Source organism: Cryptotermes secundus, unplaced genomic scaffold, assembly GCF_002891405.2.
Source record: "Cryptotermes secundus unplaced genomic scaffold, Csec_1.0 scaffold441, whole genome shotgun sequence".
Classification (NCBI taxonomy): Eukaryota; Metazoa; Arthropoda; class Insecta; order Blattodea; family Kalotermitidae; genus Cryptotermes; species Cryptotermes secundus.
In genome coordinates, this window is record NW_019727400.1 from 663,460 (window position 1) to 684,206 (window position 20,747).

At 41.5% G+C, this 20,747-nt stretch overlaps 2 protein-coding genes across 2 annotated transcripts in view; one reads left to right on the top strand and one right to left on the bottom strand.

Annotated features, from left to right (window-relative positions):
* The window catches only part of LOC111864694 (golgin subfamily A member 7), a 405,703-nt gene that overhangs the window by 158,873 nt on the left and 226,083 nt on the right, over window positions 1-20,747 (top strand). The gene's annotated exons all lie outside the window — the stretch shown is intronic.
* LOC111864693 (T-box transcription factor TBX20) overlaps window positions 1-20,747 on the bottom strand; it is a 96,049-nt gene that overhangs the window by 64,028 nt on the left and 11,274 nt on the right. The window contains exon 2 of the mRNA XM_023852125.2: window positions 10,077-10,416. Coding sequence (XP_023707893.1) covers window positions 10,077-10,416 — 340 coding nt within the window. The remainder of the gene's footprint in view (window positions 1-10,076; window positions 10,417-20,747) is intronic.

Genomic DNA, 20,747 nt, shown 5'->3' on the forward strand with positions numbered 1-20,747 from the left:
ATGATAAATTTTTACAGAGAGCAGGACTCCTTGGACCAGTGATCAGCTCGTCGCAAGGTCTCTACCTAAACACAGGACAGCACAAACACATAATAAACGCTAAAATCCATGCCTTATGTGGGATTCGAACCCACGATCCCGGCTTCAGAGCGAGCGAAGACAGTTCATGCCTCAGACCGCTCGGCTACTGTGACCGGTACATCAGCTAATAATTAACATAATATTCAAATTACGTTATTGAATAAATACAGTTCTTTGAGAAAGTTTCTTACACGGCGGATCCATGGTTTTTACCTAAAATAAATCACGGGACACAAGATAAAGAAATGCTGAGAATTGAAAGGAGGTGCAGTCTGTGTATGTATGTTATCCTACACTGAATCTCTGCGGTTGACACTCTATCTGTGACATAACTACAGCGAGAGTCTTCTTAATCAAATTGCGCTCATCGCAGCTTGAACTGCTGCTGCAAAACCTCATTAATGAATGAGCTGCTTGCCTCCAACTTCAGCATGAGACGTTCGCTCTCCCCAGTGCATAAATCTGCCCCCGAGGGGGAGGCGCCAGGGTTCGCAGTAGAGGGGACGTACACAGCATCTGGTGTCATCTCCGTATGGAAGCTGTTTCTGGATCTGCATTTTGGTGAGGGGGGCGGGGGAGCAGGGAAGGGGAGACAGTAGTTAGATGAGTTGATGGAACGGAATGGCCGCACAACCTTCATGCCGCATGCACCTAATTCTCCTCTGATGCACACGATTGGTTAATCACTGAAATACGCTGTCAGAACTGCAGAGGTTTTAGCGAAGTCTTAATATTCCTCATGATGATATTGTGACGTATTAGTGACTGGATTGGTAGTTGGATTTATTGAACGCTTGTAACTAGTAAGTATAAATTGTTCTAACAGTCTCATTAATTTGCACAGTATATACAGTAAATCACTGTAACAACAGCGCATATGTCTTATGTTTGTTACGTACTTTTGCCAGTTATCGGCTGCTAACAATGTACGAATAATTCTAGATTTATATCCCCCTGGCACCGACCTCAAATTGACTAACTTCGCTCGGTCAGTTAAATTGCTGCTGGCCTTCGCCAGTACAATCTCCTCGAGATCCATGCTCAAGAATTTTGTTCTCCCGTAGACAAATACGTGATTCGAAGTGAGGACTCCTCTCTGACGAAGGAGGGTCTGTTAGTTTAAAATCAGCCTGTGAAGAGAAGACTTAGAGTTTGAAGTGAAATGGCCGCCAGCCTGGGAGTTGTCAGTTGTCAGCTGTGAAGATATAGCGCTTTGGGATATCCGCCGGACATAACGAGTGAGCACAGAAGCTGAATAATGTCCATTGTTAATGGACATTACCAAACAACGGCTGTTGAAAACACCGCTGGCTGGAGAAGGCTTAGCGTGTAATGATTTGTAAAGTGTGTAAAATGGCGGTAGCGCTGTAATTTAGTTTCGAGTCGTGTGTGTATGTGGTCAATAAATCCATTTACCAATCCATACCCCGTCTATAGTCACTCCCCAAACCGTGACAATAATAACTGTAAAAATTCATTTTGAAGTAATGCAATATGTTTTATTGGAAGTAGAGTCCACATTTTAATCGCTGTTCAGATGTTTTCCATGCTATTGTTGTCAGTTCACTGAATGTGAGGCTTCGCACTATTCACGCCGCATTGATTGGCGCACAAAAAACTAACAGAACTTGCAGATAAATGAACTGAAGACAAAAAAGTTATTACAATAAAGACTATGTTTCCTTTTGCTTCATACATCACTAGTATAGAGGTGGAAATAACCATTACATTCTACATATGGCACATGTGCTCGACAAATAACAGAGCAAGCTATCAATTGAAAATACAAATGCTTTGACATTTCCCGCAATTCCTGTGGTCCCATTTCCCAGACATTCATCAACACGTCAGTGGGTTGCCTGACAGTCTTATACAAAGGGACTATTTATTTGTCCAGCGCGAAGGAATCGCCATATTCACCATACTGAGTGTCGCACTAGCGCCCGTATATTAAGTACCACATACGTCAGAGTATCACGCATAATTGGACAACACTTAAGCTTTTATCTTACAATCAGTAACCAATACTACCTTTTAGATTTGAACGCCGTCTAGTTAGATAGAATTCTGGTTCTGTGTGTCGCTAGCTATTGTTGGTTCTGTGCTTAGTTTAGTCTTTGGTCTTGAAGGAGGAGTTGATATGTTATTCCGAAATGTCGGCGGACTCCTACCGAAATACATGGCATTAAATCCCAGAAGATACTAATTTTCGTAGCCACAGCTGTGAGAACCTGAAAGCACAGTTGTCCGATTTCGAAACTGAACAAAGAGAAAGAGGAGCGAAGCGGGAGACAAAGGAGAATATAAAGTTATATAAAGAATAAAGGAAGTAATAAGAAAAATATCAAGGAATGGTGGTGGAGGGGGAAGGGAAGAAGAAAAACAGTGTTGATGGACGATGAAAAGGAGAAACAGAAGGAAGAGACGGATGAGAACAAAAAGAAGACAGTGAAGATGAAAGACGAAGAAGGAAATAAATAAAATGATGAAGTATGAAGGAAAAGAAAGCAAGATGATGGGTGATGAATTGGAAGAAGAGATCTTAAATGCGGATTAGGAAAAGGCAGAGAAGGAGAAGAGAAAGAGAGTAACAGAAGACGGCAAACAGAACTCTGACGCTTTATCTACGAAATCTTTGAGCCACAAATCTGACCCGGGTCTTGAAAGGTCAACAGATCTTTTTGTTTACACAACAATGCTTTGTGGCTGTGAAACTTATCATTGTCATTACACAATTTCGGATTCACGTAACAACAAACTGTCAAACCTTAACACATTGCATGAATATAATTCATGTAGTAGGTCACGAAGTAGTGAGTAGTTTATCGTTTCAGTGTATCGTGTCTATTCTGTGAGTGTTGAAATTATTTTGATGCAGGTATGTGAAATGCAGTATCCTACGTAAAGGGGACGGTTCAGGATTGATTATTTCTACACGTTATTCGTGTGAGATATTGTTAAACGTTGGCCTCGACGCATCAATCGATAACGTATAGAACTCGAAATGATTAAGGAAAAAGCAGTGGAAATTAATAGTACTAGAGTTTATACTACGTATAACATACAGTGAGACTTCCTGTTGGAGTCTCAGAGGATAGTAAACTTGAAGCCTTACATCAAAATAATTATTTATTTATACTGTGTCCTGCGTAAATTGAGTGTGTAGTATGTCAGGACTTTGACAGTGTTGCACACAAATCTGCAACCTCCACCGTCATCAGTCATCTATCCTGAAGATGGAAACAAAAGTATATCCGAAACGACAGTAAACATACACAAGACTATGCCGTGTCACATCCCAGAAGAGTACAATCTAAATTGTGACCCCCATAAATACCTCAAATTCCATCTTTTAAACTTGTTTGCAAAAATATTATTCTCAGCCCAGAAATTTACGGATTAATATTCTCGTGGTTTTCTTCGTTCTCTCTAGGTAAATACCACTAACACTTCTACTGCCTTTTCAATGCGTAATATGAATAATATATCCAGTAAGAGGACTATGCTGCAATTAATATTTTGAAAGAAGTGCGTTATATCACTGATTGTGCTCCTGAAACGTCTTTATTCGTGCTGAGGCCCGCTGTATCAGCGCATGCGCCGACACAGTTCTGCGACGCACTGATGATAAAATTTCATCTTGTCATTCAGCTCTATATAGGCCTAATAGCAATTGAAGGCTCTGTAAAATAAGCCAAGAATAAATAAGTAAATAAAATATAATACGCCTGTAAATGCAACCCGTGTTGAGTTATACGTAAATGCGGTGTCTTCAGCTCAAATTAATAAGTAAAGATACGTGTAAGTTATCATGAGAAGTGTCAGACTTACTCATAAATATTTAATAAATTTACAGATTTACAAGAAATTTTGTAGGAAAATAACCCGTTCAGAGAACATTTCATTTCGCACTTTTCTAATTCCTTACAGTCAATAACACGAACATGGGGGCTGCACGAAATTTAGTTTCCATGCAATTCAAATGCGATATTAGAAGCAGAAACAAATACAAAACACCGAGCATAAATTTATTAATATTGTGTTAATCCTTTGAAGTCCCATGGTTACTATATGTACCACCTGCTTAAACACACTAAAATTCCATATTCTGCCTACAGAGTGCAACTGTGTGTTCCGTACGGTTCTCACAATAAACAGCATTAACCGATAGGGCTTTGTAGCGGAGACGTAACGTGTTTCCTGTGAGGTATGGACTGAATTCTTATATACACGTACATTTAGAAGGAATAGGGTAAATACTCTCTTCTGAAATTGGATCGAGATTTTAAATAAATCAGGAGCAAATTTGCTCTTACAGTAAATTTTATAAAATATATTCAGGAGGCCTCCTCTTTGAATCTCGACCAGTACACCTAATACCCTACCTGAGATTTCTAGTCAATTTCTTGAGTTCTCCAGTCAAATTCTGGGACAGCATTGAAATCGAGCCACTGCTGTTTCCTTCCACATCCTTACCAATTAATTTTTCTAACATTTGACAACGCATAGACGCCGTATAGCCTGAGATATTTACAGTGTTGTTGAATAAGTCGATCAAATAAAATAAACGAGGAATTACGAAAAACTAACCCAGCATTTAATTGCAATTTGGATGTCACTAAAAAAAAATAAAGCAAAGTATACGAGAGAACTATTTTTGAAGGCAATATAACATGTCATTGAGAACATTTGAGCTGATATGTGTGGGTTTAGAGAATTTTATGTTCTTTGGCTCACATTTACATGGTGAGGAAATGAGGTAGTGGCCCTAACTTGGATCTGGCAGGCTACTGCTGGTGATAAACATAGACCTCACCGTCTCTAATTTGATGATTGACTAAGAACAGTCATCATCACGTGGTGCTGCTTTACGAGCGACTGTATATATTTCGTGATTCAAAACTTGAACGCAATCTAATAAAATAAGTTGATTAATTACTTTTCAGTATAATATTACGTGTCTAAAACGCGATTCCGTTAAACGAATATTTCTCTTTACCAACTGTTTATAGCTCCGTTAGTACAGAGTGAAAGCCAATATAATGCTATACAGAGTGTCCCAGGAGTGCTTAGAATGACAAATATTATGACCTCCCAAAATATTGACCTTTCTTTTCGGGACACCATGTATATTACGTCTAATAGGCGGAGCAGGGCTAGCTCAGTCAGTGTAGCTACAAGACTACGGACTGGATATTCGGGGACCGATCCCCGGCTGGGGTAAAAATGCTCTCTACTGCACCCAGCCTCCTACTCAACGTGTACCTACTGCTGTTTACCCGAGGTAACAGCGTCAGGAGCATAAATCTAACCACTCACCTCTACCTAGTGCCGAGGTCAAGAATGGTGGCGCTATACCTCTACTCCTCCATACGTTTCCATAATATGGTGCTTATTACATAATTAAGTGAACGGACGATTTCACTCTTTTGTCTGACCTATAATAGATGGAAAATATGTACTGAAAAATAACATTCTTGTTGACGGAAAATAATCAAATTCATTTCTACGCTGTTTTACCTAATGTGGGTTTTCTGAGCACGCTGCCAGTGAAATCTAAAGCTATCCTTGTAGCAGGACGTGGAGGCCAGTAGGGTCGTGAGACGTCGAGGCTTCCACATGTTCTCTAGACAATCGGCTCACAGAGGGCAGTAAGGTTGTCAGCCTTACGCACCGGTCCCCCTTTACCCCCAGGAAGATTCCTGGTACTCATTTCTGTTAGAGGCTGAGTCCACCTCAGGGTCACAGTGCGGCTGGAAGGATTAGGTAAATCGAAAAATCAAATAACCTCATCGGGAATCGAACCAGCGACCTTCCGGCTTGTAGCATAGTGCCTCAATTAACTAAGCTACCGCGTGTCCTCACACAGGTTGTCTAGCGTCCAGTAATAGGATGAGTGGAGGAAATTGATTATGATGTCATTGGGGGTAAAATTCCAGTATTAGTTTAAAATACTGAGAAAGATCATGAATTCCTCAGTATAATTGTTTGTGTATGAGATATGAACCCAGAACCTTGCGAATACATAGCAGACTGCGCGAAATTTGAGCTGACCGTCAGTGCTTTCTGTTAATCGTAGTATAACATCCGTTGAAAATTCAACGTGAATTTTAACTATTTGTATTACAATATTTCGTACTATTAAACCTCCTTGTTCTCTTCGGTAATATATTCCAGCATTACATGTTATTGAATGACACGTCGGGGCCGACATTTAACATTATCTCCCACGAATAACACACACAAATACTAAGTTATAACTTTAGTATAGTATTCTGCACTTCATATATCCACGTCAAAATATTGTCAACACTCAGAGAATAGACACGATACACCAAAGAAAAGATTTTTCATTCGTCCGTGACCCACAGAATCGTGTTAATTCTAAATAATTCGTTGCTATGAGACTATAAATTGGGTAATGACAATAATAAAACTCACGCTTACAAAATTTACGTGTTTGTGTGTGTGTGTGTGTGTGTGTATGTTTATATATATACAGAGGGGTCCAAAAAATATACTCACTCTTTGATAGTCAATATCTTTGGAACAAAATGACATGTAATTACAATTCCTGCACGGTAGTGTAGTGTAATGTTTTCTCAACAGATGGCGAATTCAGATGAGTCACGTGAATGTCGTGCCGCGTGCACGCTGCGAGCAGAAAACAGCAGCAACAATGGCTGAAAGGTTGTTCTTTGAGCAACGCAAGGCTGTATTGAAGTGGTAGTGGAAGTACGAAAACATTAAAGAGGTACAACAATGGCAGAATGAGTTTGGAACTCAGCCACCAACACGTCGAACAATTACCCGTATTCGGGATGAATTTGAAGCCGACGGTACTGTTCATGATGTGCATAAGCAAAGATCTGGGCGACCACGGATAGTAACAAGTCCAGCTTCCAGTGCTGTGGTGTATCTCGATATGCTTCAGGCATCGATTTTCCCTGCCATTCGAGAGCTGTTTTTAGATGAGAGATTTTACCTACAACAAGATGGTGCTCCACTTTACTACCACCGAGATGTCAGGGCGTACTTGGATGACACTCTACCTGGACGATGGATAGGTCGAAGAGGTGCTATTGAGTACCCACCACGGTCTCCAGACCTAACACCTCTCGACTTCTACCTATGGGGAAACTTGAAGGATGAAGTTTATCGACAAAAGCCAGCTACACTGAACTCGCTACGAGAAACCATCGAAGCGTCGTGTACAGCCTTCACACCGGACACACTGACAGCCGTAGTTCGCTCAGAAGTTCGGCGGCACCGACGCTGTTTAGCCGCTGATGGTGGTCACTTCGAACACATACAATGACTTTCTCTCTCTCCGCGCAAGAATTGTAACTACATGTCACATTGTTCCAAAGATATTGACTATCAAAGAGTGAGTATATTTTTTGGACCCCCTGTATATATCATACACACCCATAGAGTAATAATTTTGATCAGTTGTTTTGCTGTGTTTCGTGAAGTTTATCTCAACAGGAATATTCCTGTCATAAATCCTGAAGAATTGGCTCGATCGTCGACAAAGTGTACACAGAATGCACAAACTGGCCACAAGTAGAATCATAAGTAAAGGAGGGTAAACAGAAAATAGATTCTCTGTATTAAAATAGTCATCATCATCATCATCATCATCATAATCCTTTCTACGCTTAGGCCTACTGAGACATGTTGCGGATGTACAAAACGCCGGCGCGTAAGGCTGACAGCCTTACCGCCACCTTTGAGCCGATTGTCTAGATAATGTGGGACCCTCAAAGTCTCACAACCTTCGCGGTCTGGTAGAGGGATCGCTTTACTTTTTACTTTACACATATTCACACCCTACTTTTGTAAAATCCAATTTAATATTATCGTCCTATCGTATGTCGTTCACGCGGTGTGTCTGTCTCAATGATTGCCGATCATTTGATGTTATCGTGTTGAATATGAAATTCGACATTAGGCTACAAGTGCAGAGAACTTTCTTCTTCTGGTTTATGACCCCGTGTAGTTTTAAATGTATTTAATGAAATTTTATAAGGATCTGTTGCCTATATTTTTATTTCTATCTTATAAATGTAGAACTTTTCTCTCCTGAATATTAAAGCAGCGGGGTCCTTCGAAACGTCGGAAACTACGATGTAAATTCTTACCGCCTTGAAAGCCCCCGCAAGTCCCATTGGCTTACGCAAGAAGAGGTAATGTCCGTTCCAGCTGCTTAAATGTGGGCTATAATTGCGCGAATGAAGACTTTTGCTGGAGCCTGGCACGATCTTCTTGTTATAACTCAGCTCGGCTGTTTCGCTTTGAAGCTGCCATTAACACCGGCTCACTGCCTTTGAAATGTAACGCTTTTATCGCAATGCTGAATGTAATATATTTCCTTCTATTAGTATCAGAGCTTCAGTCGGTATAGTGACTGGCTATGGGCTGGGCACGCAGTAGCATAGTTGGTTGAGGCACTGTGTTACAATCCGGAAGGTCGCGGGTTCGGTTCCCGATGAGGTCATTGGAATTTTTCAATCGACGTAATCCTTCCGATCGCACTGTGAAACTGGAGTCAACTTAGCCACTAACAGAAATGAATACCAGGAATCTTCCTTGGTGTAAAGAGTGGCCGGCGTGTAATACTGGCATTTCTGTGAGCGGACTGTTTAGAAAATTTGGGGGTCTCGACGTCTCACAAACATATGGACCCCCACGGCCTGTTACAGAAATAGTTTTAGTTCTCTTTTCTTTTACCTTTTTACTTTCTGTAAAATTTATTTTAATATTATCCTCCTACATACATCTACATCCAACTAATACAACACAAAACAAAAAATAATACTTTGTACCCTATCGTGTGTGTTAAGTTTCGTATTGTTTGATTAGTCGTCAATATAACACTCATGGGTGGGTACAGTATTTATAACCACTAATTGTTTGTATTTCTTAAAAATCATGACGTGTTTCAATCAAATATTGAGAATCATCAAGTGAACATTTGTGGAAGCCGTCTGTATCCTCATGCTCACATACACTTTCCCTACAAGTCGTATGGACGGCAAGTGACATTGCGTTTGATTTGTATGTAACCCATTGCACAGATGCATAATTATTCTGCGATAATTCATCCATAAGCATAAAATGCGTTGACATAGAGCTTTACCTGGGCTTTCCATAATTATTGTCGGTTCCATTAGGGTTTAATCGAACGAAAGCATATTCAAGAATGTCATTCTGTTAAGTATTACGCACTGAATTTACGGTTAGAACTAATTTACGTTCTGAGTTGCGAAGGAGTATATTAATCCTTTAAAGACTGAATTTCTTCCGCCTAATATATATGAATTCAGTTCGTACCTCACAGAAAACACATTACATCTCCGCTACAAAACCAAACCGGTTAATGCTGTTTAGGTAAACAGTCAGTGTTTAATGTGAGAACCATACGGAACACACAGATACACTATGTGGGCAGAAAGCAGAGTTTTAATATGTTAAAGGAGGTGGTATATATAGTAACCACTTATCTAAAAGGCTAATACTGTAGAATAGATACAAATATTTCGTTTCTGAACATTATCCATTGTCTTGTCTCTATCTAAAATCCGTCATGATTATTTTTGAAAACACGAAGTTTCGGAGTCCGGATTCTGTCTCCGTCTTCGGGTAAAACGTATTCAGTTGTGCCTAATCGATAAGAGCTAGTCCCTATCTCCGGACACCTGTACCAGCACCAAGATAGGGTATACAAGCCAAGCACGGCACAAACCATCTGCGAGAGCTAAGACAAAACATTACAATATTAAACCCTCAACACGTATGAGGACTTGCATCAGAGAACTATCAACTGAGTAGGTTTTACCTGAAGACGGAGATAGAATGCAGTCTCCAAAAAGTTGCATTTCTAAATAAATACAGAATGGTCTTTTAGATGTCCGGAAATGCAATATTTGTACCCATTTACCATCGTCACAAACTTTTAGATCTCATCTGTAGAAGAGAATTAATGCACTGACCTTCCTGATTTTGTGATGATCATTTCGGTGCCCAGCTCATTGAACTTGTCCCACAAGTCCTTGGTCTCGAGGTGACAGACAACATGGCGCAGTTCCTCGCAGCTGAAGCGTTCCTGTAGCAGCGGATTCTTTGGCGGCGATGGTGACGTTGGGGGCGACTTTTTGCCTCCTCGACCGCCCGAATGTCCCGCGCTGCAGTCTGACGTAGACGACGATATCTCTGGAGGACTCTCACGACCCTCTTCTTCTAGTTCATCTTCTTTGCTTGGTCGTGGCGTCGTCGGCTCAGGAGAGCTACTCGCCACGGACGAAGACGTAGTTGTCGTCTCCACGAACTTCTCTGAAACGCGGTAGATACGTTATCGATAAATGTCTGACCCCATTCATCATTCATCATTCATTCATTTCATTCATTCATTAATCGCTCTGCAGCCCTTTGTTGGGCTCTGGCCTATTCTTCAGTTTCGTTATCATTTTTATACAGACGGTGCGACTCCTTGGACGGGGGATCAGCCCGACACAAAGCCGCTACCTGCACAGAATAAACGTTTGATTCTTATTTGTATTATAATCGTCAAAACAATACAACGAATGGAATGGAAATATCGTCAATGGAGATATACAAATATAACTATGCTACATGTTTCGACCACAGTTTGGTCATCATCAGGCCTTAAATGAACATATCTCAAGTAATTAAACGCATTGGGTAAAATACGGATCTGTATTTGTTAACAGATTGATGTGTTGTAGCAAATATATCTTGGGAATATATTCACAATATTTAAAAAGGTAAAAAATAATAAAAATGAGTAAAATATTAAATGATATATGATATAAATGATATGAAAACATAACCATAAAAATTTATATTTAAAATATCAAGATAGAAGTTGTGTTAGGTTGCGTGCGAACTTCAGCAGACACGTTGGTATGCTGAATGGCGTTGTTACATTTATGTATTTCCCGCTATGTTGTGGGGTGCGATCTGTTGGTTATTTGTTGCATTTCTCTGGTTATGCAAGTTATATGTTTTAGAGCGGACCTGAGCGTAGCCCCTACTAAGTTTATGTAGTTGCACGGACAGAATAAACGCACACAGATTTCCATAACTTGGGTGGGACTCGAAGCCACGATTCCAGCGTTCGAGCGAGCGAAGACAGTTTATGCCTTAGACCGCGCGGCCTTTGTGACCGGCTATTTCACAGAACACCTAGGTTATTTCCTAGGTACCGTAAAATTGTCCATCTGTTAATTAATTAAACACTATGCCATGAATACGTATGGGGATGTTGGAGGGAAAGCTCCACCATTCTTGACCTCAGCACTAGATGGAGGTGAGTGGTCAGTTACATGACTCTGACGCTTTATTTCCGGGGAATGAGCCATGGGTAGTCATTGGGTGAGAAGCTGGGTGGGCCCCAGAGCCGGTCTGGACACTATAAAGCAGAGAAAGATATCTTGCCTATGCCGAGAAACGAACCCCAGCTCTCCGTATGAGGTACTGTATTGTGACAATATAACAGAAGGGAGAGTCGTTACTAGGTTACGGCACAGTAAACAACTCGTCAACTAACAACAATTGTACACGCAACAGACACGGTATTTTCTTTCCGGTCGGCGAGGATAGCGACGTCACCCAACAATATAACAGTTGGAATTGGTGTTTTCTGTGCGGTTCGGTGGAGGCGGTGTCGAATACCTCCACCGTAGCCTTGCGAGTCATACGAGGCGACGAAAATGGAAGTCGCGAATCTGAGACAGCAGAATATGGTCGCGAGTCCCACGGGACTCGGACTCAAAAATGACGGGGTTGCCGAGTGCCAGCACTACGATGTAATTGTAAACGACAGACACGTCCTCTCGGCAGAGAAAGCGCCTCAAATCAACAAACCCGAATGACCTTCGGTCGTAACATAAGACTCAGACTACCGAATTTTCGGAGGTCAAAGTGTGAGCCTAGCTAGGAAGCAGCAAGTGACAAAGCAGTCATTTTTATGCTTGGCTAACTAAACAACCCTGAAGATGGAGGTCGTAATTTCCTCCGAAACGTCAGTTAATTACTACCAGGCCACACAGCGTCACATTTCAAATGTTATTACCCTTGAAGATAATTGTACTTGAGAGGAAGGAGGTAACAGGTGGGTGGGGAAAGTGATACAGTTTATACAGTTTATGGAACTACCCTTCAACAGATATTATTACCTTGATCCAGTCGAGAAGAAATGGTGGATAGAAACTTTAGATTATGGTTTACGTGGATGTTACGCGATATTTCGGAGGAAATGCTGCGTCTCTCTTCAGAGAATATGGAGGCCACAAGTTCCTTCGGAAAATTGTTATATTTACTGCTAATGTGCATAACAACATTCCAGACCGGCTCTGGGGTCCACCCAACCTCCTATCCAAAGGGTAAAGGGGGCTTTTTCCCCGGGAGTAAAGCGGTCGGGGTTCAAAGCTGACCACTCACCTCCAACTAGTATCAAAGTCAAGAATACATGGATCTACACCTCCACTCGGCCATTAATTCAGCACACAGCACCTTTGTCTTGTTTTTATACAACTGCAGCAAAGTACGCCTTGCACTTCAGTATCTATACGGATGCTTGTAAACGTAGGCCAACCCCTAAGTATTATCACGTATTGTGTGTGACGATAGACGGGGTTTTATTGGTGAATGGATTTATTGAACACACATACACAGGACTCGGAACTACAAGAGATTACAGCGCCACAATTCGCAAATTACGACAGCACCCGCTAAGCCTTTTCCAGCCTGCTGTGACTTCACAGGCCGTTCCTTGGCAACGGCTTCAAACAGTGAAAATTCTTTAGCTTCACGCTCTTAAGTCCTGTCTTCACCGACTTCCATACAGAACTGAACTATCAACTGGCTTTGTCCCTTTCTTATAACATCTCGGCACGGACCACGTAGAAAACACAGCTTTATCATTGTAGTCCAAATATTTCATTATTACAAATCTGCTGTCTAGCAACAGGAATGTGTTTACCGAGCCGAGCCGTTTCCCAGAAACAGCCCTGATATATCAGACATCTCGTGGCCGTTGCATAGCAACGGCTATACACGCTACAGTGTAATGATCAGAAGAGACTAGAGCGTTAGATGTTAATTAATTTTATTTGATGTAAGTTATAAGCCATGAACATGATTCGGTAAGTTGCATTTGTTTTGCGTGAGATGACGCGCATAATCACATAAACTGTAGCTTATGTTACGGGAACAATACACAATAATCAGTCATCACTAGTCGCCGTCAGGAAATGACCTAGCTAATGTGGCTACAACATTAGCTACAATGGCTGAGTGCTATTTCATTAAGCCTGCTTCTACACAGCTCACTTCTCCTTTGTTTACTTCTCTGTCCAAATTATGATTAATGAACGCACATCACCACATCCCCCCCCCCCCTTGGCACTTGGCACTCCACCGCTCTCTGCTCTCTTAAAAAGAGTGTTATAAACGATCAAATTTAATTTACTTACAAATAGGATTCACAATTTGATAATTTAACTGCAATAGTCCCCGTTAAATGTATCAAATTACTTATTTATGGAGCTGAGCCCTTCTTGAGGAGCCGCAAATCCTGCAGCTACTCAATTTCCCAGCATTTTATGGAACCCGAAGGTTCATTACCGTGTTCACAAGAGCCCTCCACTGGTCTCTATCCTGAGCCAGATCAATCTAATCCATAACATCCTATCTTATCTCTCTAAGATCCATTTTAATATTGTCCAACCACCTACGCCATGGTCTTCCCAGTGATCTCTTTCCTTCTGGCTTTCCCACTAAAATCCTATATGCATTCCTCTTCTCCCCCATTCGCGTTACATGCCCTGCCAATCTCATCCTCCTTTGCTTGATCATTCTAATTATACTTGGAGAAGAGTACAAGTTATGAAGTTCCTCATTATGCAGTTTTTCTCCAACCTCCTATCACTTCATCCCTCTTCGGTCCAAATATTCTCCTCAACACCCTGTTCTCAAACACCCTCAGTCTATGTTCCTCCCTTAATGTCAGAGACATGTTATCTAATAAGCCTGTAAAATGTACTCGACCAACAAACAAGTTATTGCAGGTGGTTGGCCGCGCCATATCTCAAGCGGTTAGTCGCTGTCTTCCCACCGCGGCGGCCCGGGTTCGATCCCGAGTCTGGTCATGTGGTATCTGTGGTAGACAAAGTGGCGCTGGGGCGGGTTTTCTCCGAGTACTTCGGTTTCCCCTACCAATCTTCATTCCACCAAATTCTCCATCATCATAATCACCCGGGGCAGGCTACAATAGGCCAATAAGTGGCCGCCGTGCAGAGTGGGCCCAGTTGGACTCCCGCCCCCCTAAGCGAATTTTTATTGTAGGTGGTTAGTATAGTCATCGGCTACACGCTGGATCGAGGTTTGATCCCCGGCAGTAGTCATTTTCTCCACCATTGTGACCCAGGCGGGTTTTGGGGCCAGTGTACGCCCAGGGGCGAAGCGGCCTCATCTTTTATTTTCTTAAGACGTTCTTTGCTCTATGGAGTTATTTAATACTTAGTTAAAAAACCGTTGTTTCCATGTCAGTTCACTTTAACTTCTGTATAATTCTTTATTTCTTCTTTTCTTTGTTTCTTTTGTAGTTTGTTTTCCTTGTTTCTTAGTGTACTTTCCTTATTTTAAAAAATAAAAGGACGCTTATGACATCATCTTGCTGTCTGTCCGTCTGTTTTTATCTTTTTGTATCTCACCCACCCAATGTTTTTGGAGGTTTATGAGATCGGCTTGCTGTCTGTATGTCTGTTTGCTCGCCGATATATTTTTAGTTTCATATGCGGTCTATTTCTTATCAAAAGAAAATAGGAGCTTAGTTGTTTCCAAAACTTCTTGCTGTCTCTTTCTTGATTGCTTTTTAACGTCTGGATTAGCAGGTTATTTAACGACACCACACACACACACACACTATCTGAGACAACATACGTCATATGTTCGGAAGAATTTAAGCAATAAGGATCTGCAAGGAAACGATCGTGGCCTGCTCTAAATTATTATCCCAACATTCGCTCTTGAGGGACTGAACGAAGTGACGAAAGCTAAATAAATCCCACAGTCGCGAGACACTAAAATATGGTCATGAGTCCTGCAGGACTTGGAACCAGGAGTGATTATCCTGACGACGGCTAGCAGTAATCTACCCGACGCGACACAGGATTTTCCGCCTCCCTCTCGAGATTCGAACGGCGCACCTTCCTAATAAGAAATCAGAAACTTTGCTGCTTCAGCCGGCTTCATCACATGAGTTAATCTTTAAAATCGTTTAACAGACCTGAGCCGTTTTCTTGCCAGTGGTCTGTTGTCCATTTTGGCGTTTCCATGGCAACGGTGTCTTTACAGCTGCATGAATCCGAAAGGCGAAAGTATTTTTGATTTAGTCATGTGAACTTATCGTTTCAGATGTTTCTGCTTCCCTGCAGGATGGTTTATTGGGTCGCGGAAAGAAACGAATTTCCATCGATTCGACTGGTCGATACTCAGTTCGAGAAGTCAAGTGTTCTCGCATTTATTTGTCTCAAGTTCCCCAGGAATCCTAATCAAAATTTGTGTCTTCATGTAGTACCTTACGTAAAAGTTTGGTGCTGTAAAGTACACCACAAGTTACATATTTGTATATACGTATCTTTCTTTTCCCGCACTACAGAACCAGGAGCCGATCGCGGTGGCCGCGTGATCTAGGACATGAAATGTTTTCGTTCGCTCGAAAGCTGGGATCGTTAGTTCGAATGCCACTCAGGGCATGGATGTTTCTCCGCCTTTATTTTATGTTTGTGTTAGGTAGCAGCCTTGCGTCGGGCTGAACTCCAGTCCAAGGAGTCCTACCGACTGTCTAAGATTAAGAAACTGAAGTGAAACCAAACGTTTCGCGGATGCCCTATGCTCCAAGTGGGAGGAGAAGGAGAAGAAGAAGAATAGAGCCAGGATAGCGCAGTCGGAATATTTACGAACTACGGCTTGATAGCTTTGGTTCAATTCCTTGTAGGGGCAAGACATATTTCTGTACTCCACAGCATCCAGACCGGCTCTATGACCCACCCAGCCCCCTCTCAAATGGGTAACGGAGGCTCTTTCCCTGGAGCAAAGTTGCCGGGGCGTGAAGCTGACCACACCTCAATCTAGCGCCGAGACCAAGAAAGTTGTAGCTATATCTCCACTCCCTCACACGTCTTCATGAAATGGTGCTTAATTAATTACAAGAAAATTTTATCTTCATGTTCAACTTCTTTTATTTCTGATGTACGTAGGTAAGTCAATAAGTAGGTTACAAATAGATAGTAACGTAAGTAAAGCTGTCACTGTACCAGGCCGTGAAGGCCCATAGGGTTGTGAGACGTCGAGGCTCCCACATTACCTAGACAATCGGCTCAAAGATGGCGGCGCCGGCCGCGCTTTCCTCCCCAGGAAAATTATGTAATTAATTCCTGGCACTCATTTCTGTTAGAGGCTGAGTCGACCGCAGGGCCATAGTGCAAATGGAAGGATTAGGTCAATTGAAAAAATCTAATGACCTTATCGGGACTTAAACCCGCGACCTTCCGACTTGTAGCATAGCCCCTCAACCAACTACGCTACCGCTTGCCCCCAAAGTTACAAATGAATATAAAATTTAAACAAATAAGGGTAGCGATTTGAAAAGTGCTTTTATTTCTCAACATAATCTCCCTGTACACTGAGGCTCTTGTCCCATCGGTTCACAAGCCCCTGAAACCTAGCACCATAAAATTCTTTGGGCTGCTGTCAGAACCAAGCGATGACTTCCCATTCTACAGCTGTAGCCCCGACCTTGCTCCAAGCGACTTCCGTTTGTTCGGCCCTCTTAAACATCATCTTTCGGCTGAACATTTTCCCGACGATGAAGCCGTAGAAGGGAAGTCACCGCCTGTTTCCGACAGCAGCCCAGAGAATTTTATGATGCTGGTTTTCAGGGGCTTGTGAAACGATGGGACAAGTGCCTCAATATACAAGGAGATTATGTAGAGAAATAAAAGCATTTTTCAAATCAGTACTCTTATTTGTTTAAGTTCTATATCCATTTGTAACTAACTTATTGACTTACCTACGTATATTAATGTTCGCTTCAAAAAGATCAAAGTTTTTGGCAAACACTATAAAAAGTCGTTGTATTGTTACTATTATTGTTAATAACTTATATTTAAATTTAGAGAACATTAATTTATTTCACTTTTTTCTTGTTTGTTTGTTTTTTTTTCCGTATTTTTGTGCTGTTTCTATTTTGTATTCGTTCAGGCTCTGTAATAGCACAAGACTGTTGAGTTCAGAACGCAAGTCAATTATTATTATTATTATTATTGTATACTGCTCTATTTGAAACTTGAATTGTTCTTCGCAGTCACACTGTGGCTTTGTCTGTGTGCGTTTGTTTCCGTATCTATATTCAAGCTCGCTGTGTAATTAATACAGATTATCATATTTTGTATTCTGTTCTTTAATTATTTTTGTGTATTTCTATCTATTCGTGCTAACTTTATAATTGGCCTCTGTGCTGTTAAGTTCGCATGTAAATAAACACGAATTGAATTATTACAAATTCTAGATCTCCTTCATAATTCTAGCGAGCCTTACCATATTGGATTCAAGTATTTGAAGATGAACTGACGTAAGTTGTTCCCGGGACTCGTTTCCGAACCAAACACAGACTTAAAGCAAAAGAAGCAGGGGTGAGTAGGTGGGAGTATCGATTTTCTTGATTTCTGACCAGGCAAATAATTAAGAAGGAAGAAGGTTTTGGAACTGAGGGGTCGAGATTGCCCAGGCAACATACGCACGGGTGACTCTCTTAATGAAAAGACGTTTATTCCTACGCAATGAATCGGAAACTTCTCACGGCCACTCGAACTAACCTGAGCACTCCTTTGTCCACTACAGCTTGGAGGAAAGTTTCTTCAGCAGTCGGCATATTGACAAGGCTATTGGCTGGATGGTTTAAAAATGTGACACAGTTGAAATATTTCAGAACGACATTAACAAATCAAAATTTCAGTCAGGAGAAAATTAAAAGGAGATTATCCGTGTAGCTACGGACTGGACGGCTGAGGGGCTGGGATTCGAATCCCGGTAGGGTCAAGAATCTTCTGTTCTCCATAGCGTCCAGAGCGATTCTAGGTCCCATCCTCCCTTCCACGCATTGGATACCGCGGGCTGTTTCTCATGGGATAAAGCGGCAGAAGCGTGAAGCTGACCACTCAACTTCATCTAGTACCGAGGTAAACAATGGTGGAACTATATTTCAACCCCCCCCTCCCCACACACACACACGTTTGACTAATTAAGCGCAGGGATAGTTTTACCATATTAACTTACATATGCCTATACAGATAAATCCAGAACAACGTAACTTATTATTCGTAAAATTATTTCTTACGTAACTTAGTATGCCGATCTCAGTAGCCTAAGGCATGAACTGTCTTTGCCCGCTCGAACACTGGGATCGTGGGTTCGAATCCCACTCAGGGCATGGATGTATATGTGCTTTTATTCTGTATTTGTGTTGTTCTCTGTGTAGATAGCGGCCTTGCGACGGGCTGATCCTCCGTCCAAGGAGTCCTACCCACTGTGCGAAGGATTAAGAAACTGAAAAAGGGGCCAAGGTCCAAAGGACTGTAGATAATTATTTTTTTTTGTTCTAAAATTAATTCTTGAATATTATACCGCATGACTTGACAACTTCATTATATCTAGACATGCATGCCTGTAATGGAATTTTTAAAGAAACTGGACATACATTCTGTACTTTTATTTTCATACTATTAAACAGTTGTTAGAAAGTTCTCAGGCAGCCTAACGATTACTATAAAATGAGACTCTACGCCTCTGTGATACGGCTGACTCTCTAACGTAACACATTCTCCATAAAGCGAAACAGTAGACAGTAGACCCGGAGGACAGTTTAAAAACCAGAGCTAATGTGTGATTCCGAAGTACTTGTTGACAACTGTAATTCTACGAGTGTCCATAAACTTGTCAACAAATTGTCAATTTAGTAATATTATATATATAAATATAGGGGTGCCCAGTCATTCCTTTGTTTAACTAAATAGGTCCGATTGCTACTGAACTGAGAAATTTATGCAATGGCTATGATGATGATGATGATGATGATGATGATGATGAAAGAGAAGAAGGCGCATTCGTAAAGGTTTCATGTTTGTAGAGAGACTGGCATGCCATTATCAGCACGAAAGGTACAGGAAACTCTGTGAGGGAGTCATAATATAGGATGTCCAACATGTATAATCACTTCGTTTATTTAGCATCTCGTGAAATGTTAAAGAGGACTTATAAGTAAGTAGTACGTAGCTTAAATATCTTCACGGAAAGCTGGAAACTGGAACGCAATCCGTTACCTAACTCAGTAAGGTAAAAATACGTAAAGTTGTCCCTGTGCTTAACTAATTAAGCATTACACCATGAAGACGTATGGGGGAGCGGTTGTATAGGTCCACATTTTCTTGACCTCGGCACTAACTGGAGTTGAGTGGACAGCTTCATGACCCGGCGGCTCTAACCCCGGAGAAAGAGCCCCCGGTATCCATTGGGTAGGATGTTGGGTGGACCCCAAAGCTGGTCTAGACGTCGTAGAGAAATGAAAATTCTTGATCCTACCCCTCGGTAGTCCAGCCCATAGCCAGTCGCTATACCGACTGAGCTATCCCTGCTCGCGTAACTCAATCTCAAAATTAAGTCTTCAGTTACATATTTCCATGGAAAACTCGAAAATCAATTTTAATTAGACAAATAATTTCATGGAAAAATTAAAATAAAACAATTAACTAAATAATTCCATGATAACTTCGAAATTAAATCATACTTAGCTAAAATGAACTCCATAGAAATGAAAGTAGAAGCGAGCTACCACCAGATTCACTTAACAGTTTTTTTTTTCGGCAGTGGAATGTATACATTGCCATGAAATCATAAGTCCACTTCGAAAGTAAGACTCATATAACAAGTCAGGAAATTCACTCATAGCGCAATATTTCCGATGCGTTCTGTTCCATTCCTTAACTATCTGGAAAGCCTTTCGGATATGAAAGTTAAATTTCATATTTCTCTTTGGAAACACGTTTCGCTCAGGTAATGGTTTATGTAGTTCCTCAGGCCGCGCCATAGCTCAAGCGGTTAGTCGCTGGCTTCCCATCGCGGAGGCCCGGGTTCGATCCCGGGTCTGGTCAAGTGGGATTTGTGATGGACAAAGTGGCGCTGGGGCAGGTTTTCTCCGAGTACTTCGGTTTCCCCTGCCAATCTTCATTCCACGAATTGCTCCACAATCATCCTCACCTATCATCTGGGGCTGGTACAATAGGCCAGAAGTGGCCGCAGTACAGGGGACCTAGTCCCACCCCACTAGCAATAAAAGAAATATGTAGTTCCTCATAATGTATCCATTACAATTATCCGATTTTAATCCGAATTTTAATGTCTCGACAAATTCTGGCTTAAGACTCTGGTATCGGATTTCATCAAAATCCTTATACCGATATCTAAATCTGGATTGTGCGAGAGAGGGAGTGAGGATAAGTACTTCATTCATTAGCGGGATAGTGGTTGTAGCTGCATTGTGGGGGGCAGGATGACGCGCTGTATTGAAGGCCCTGTTATAACAA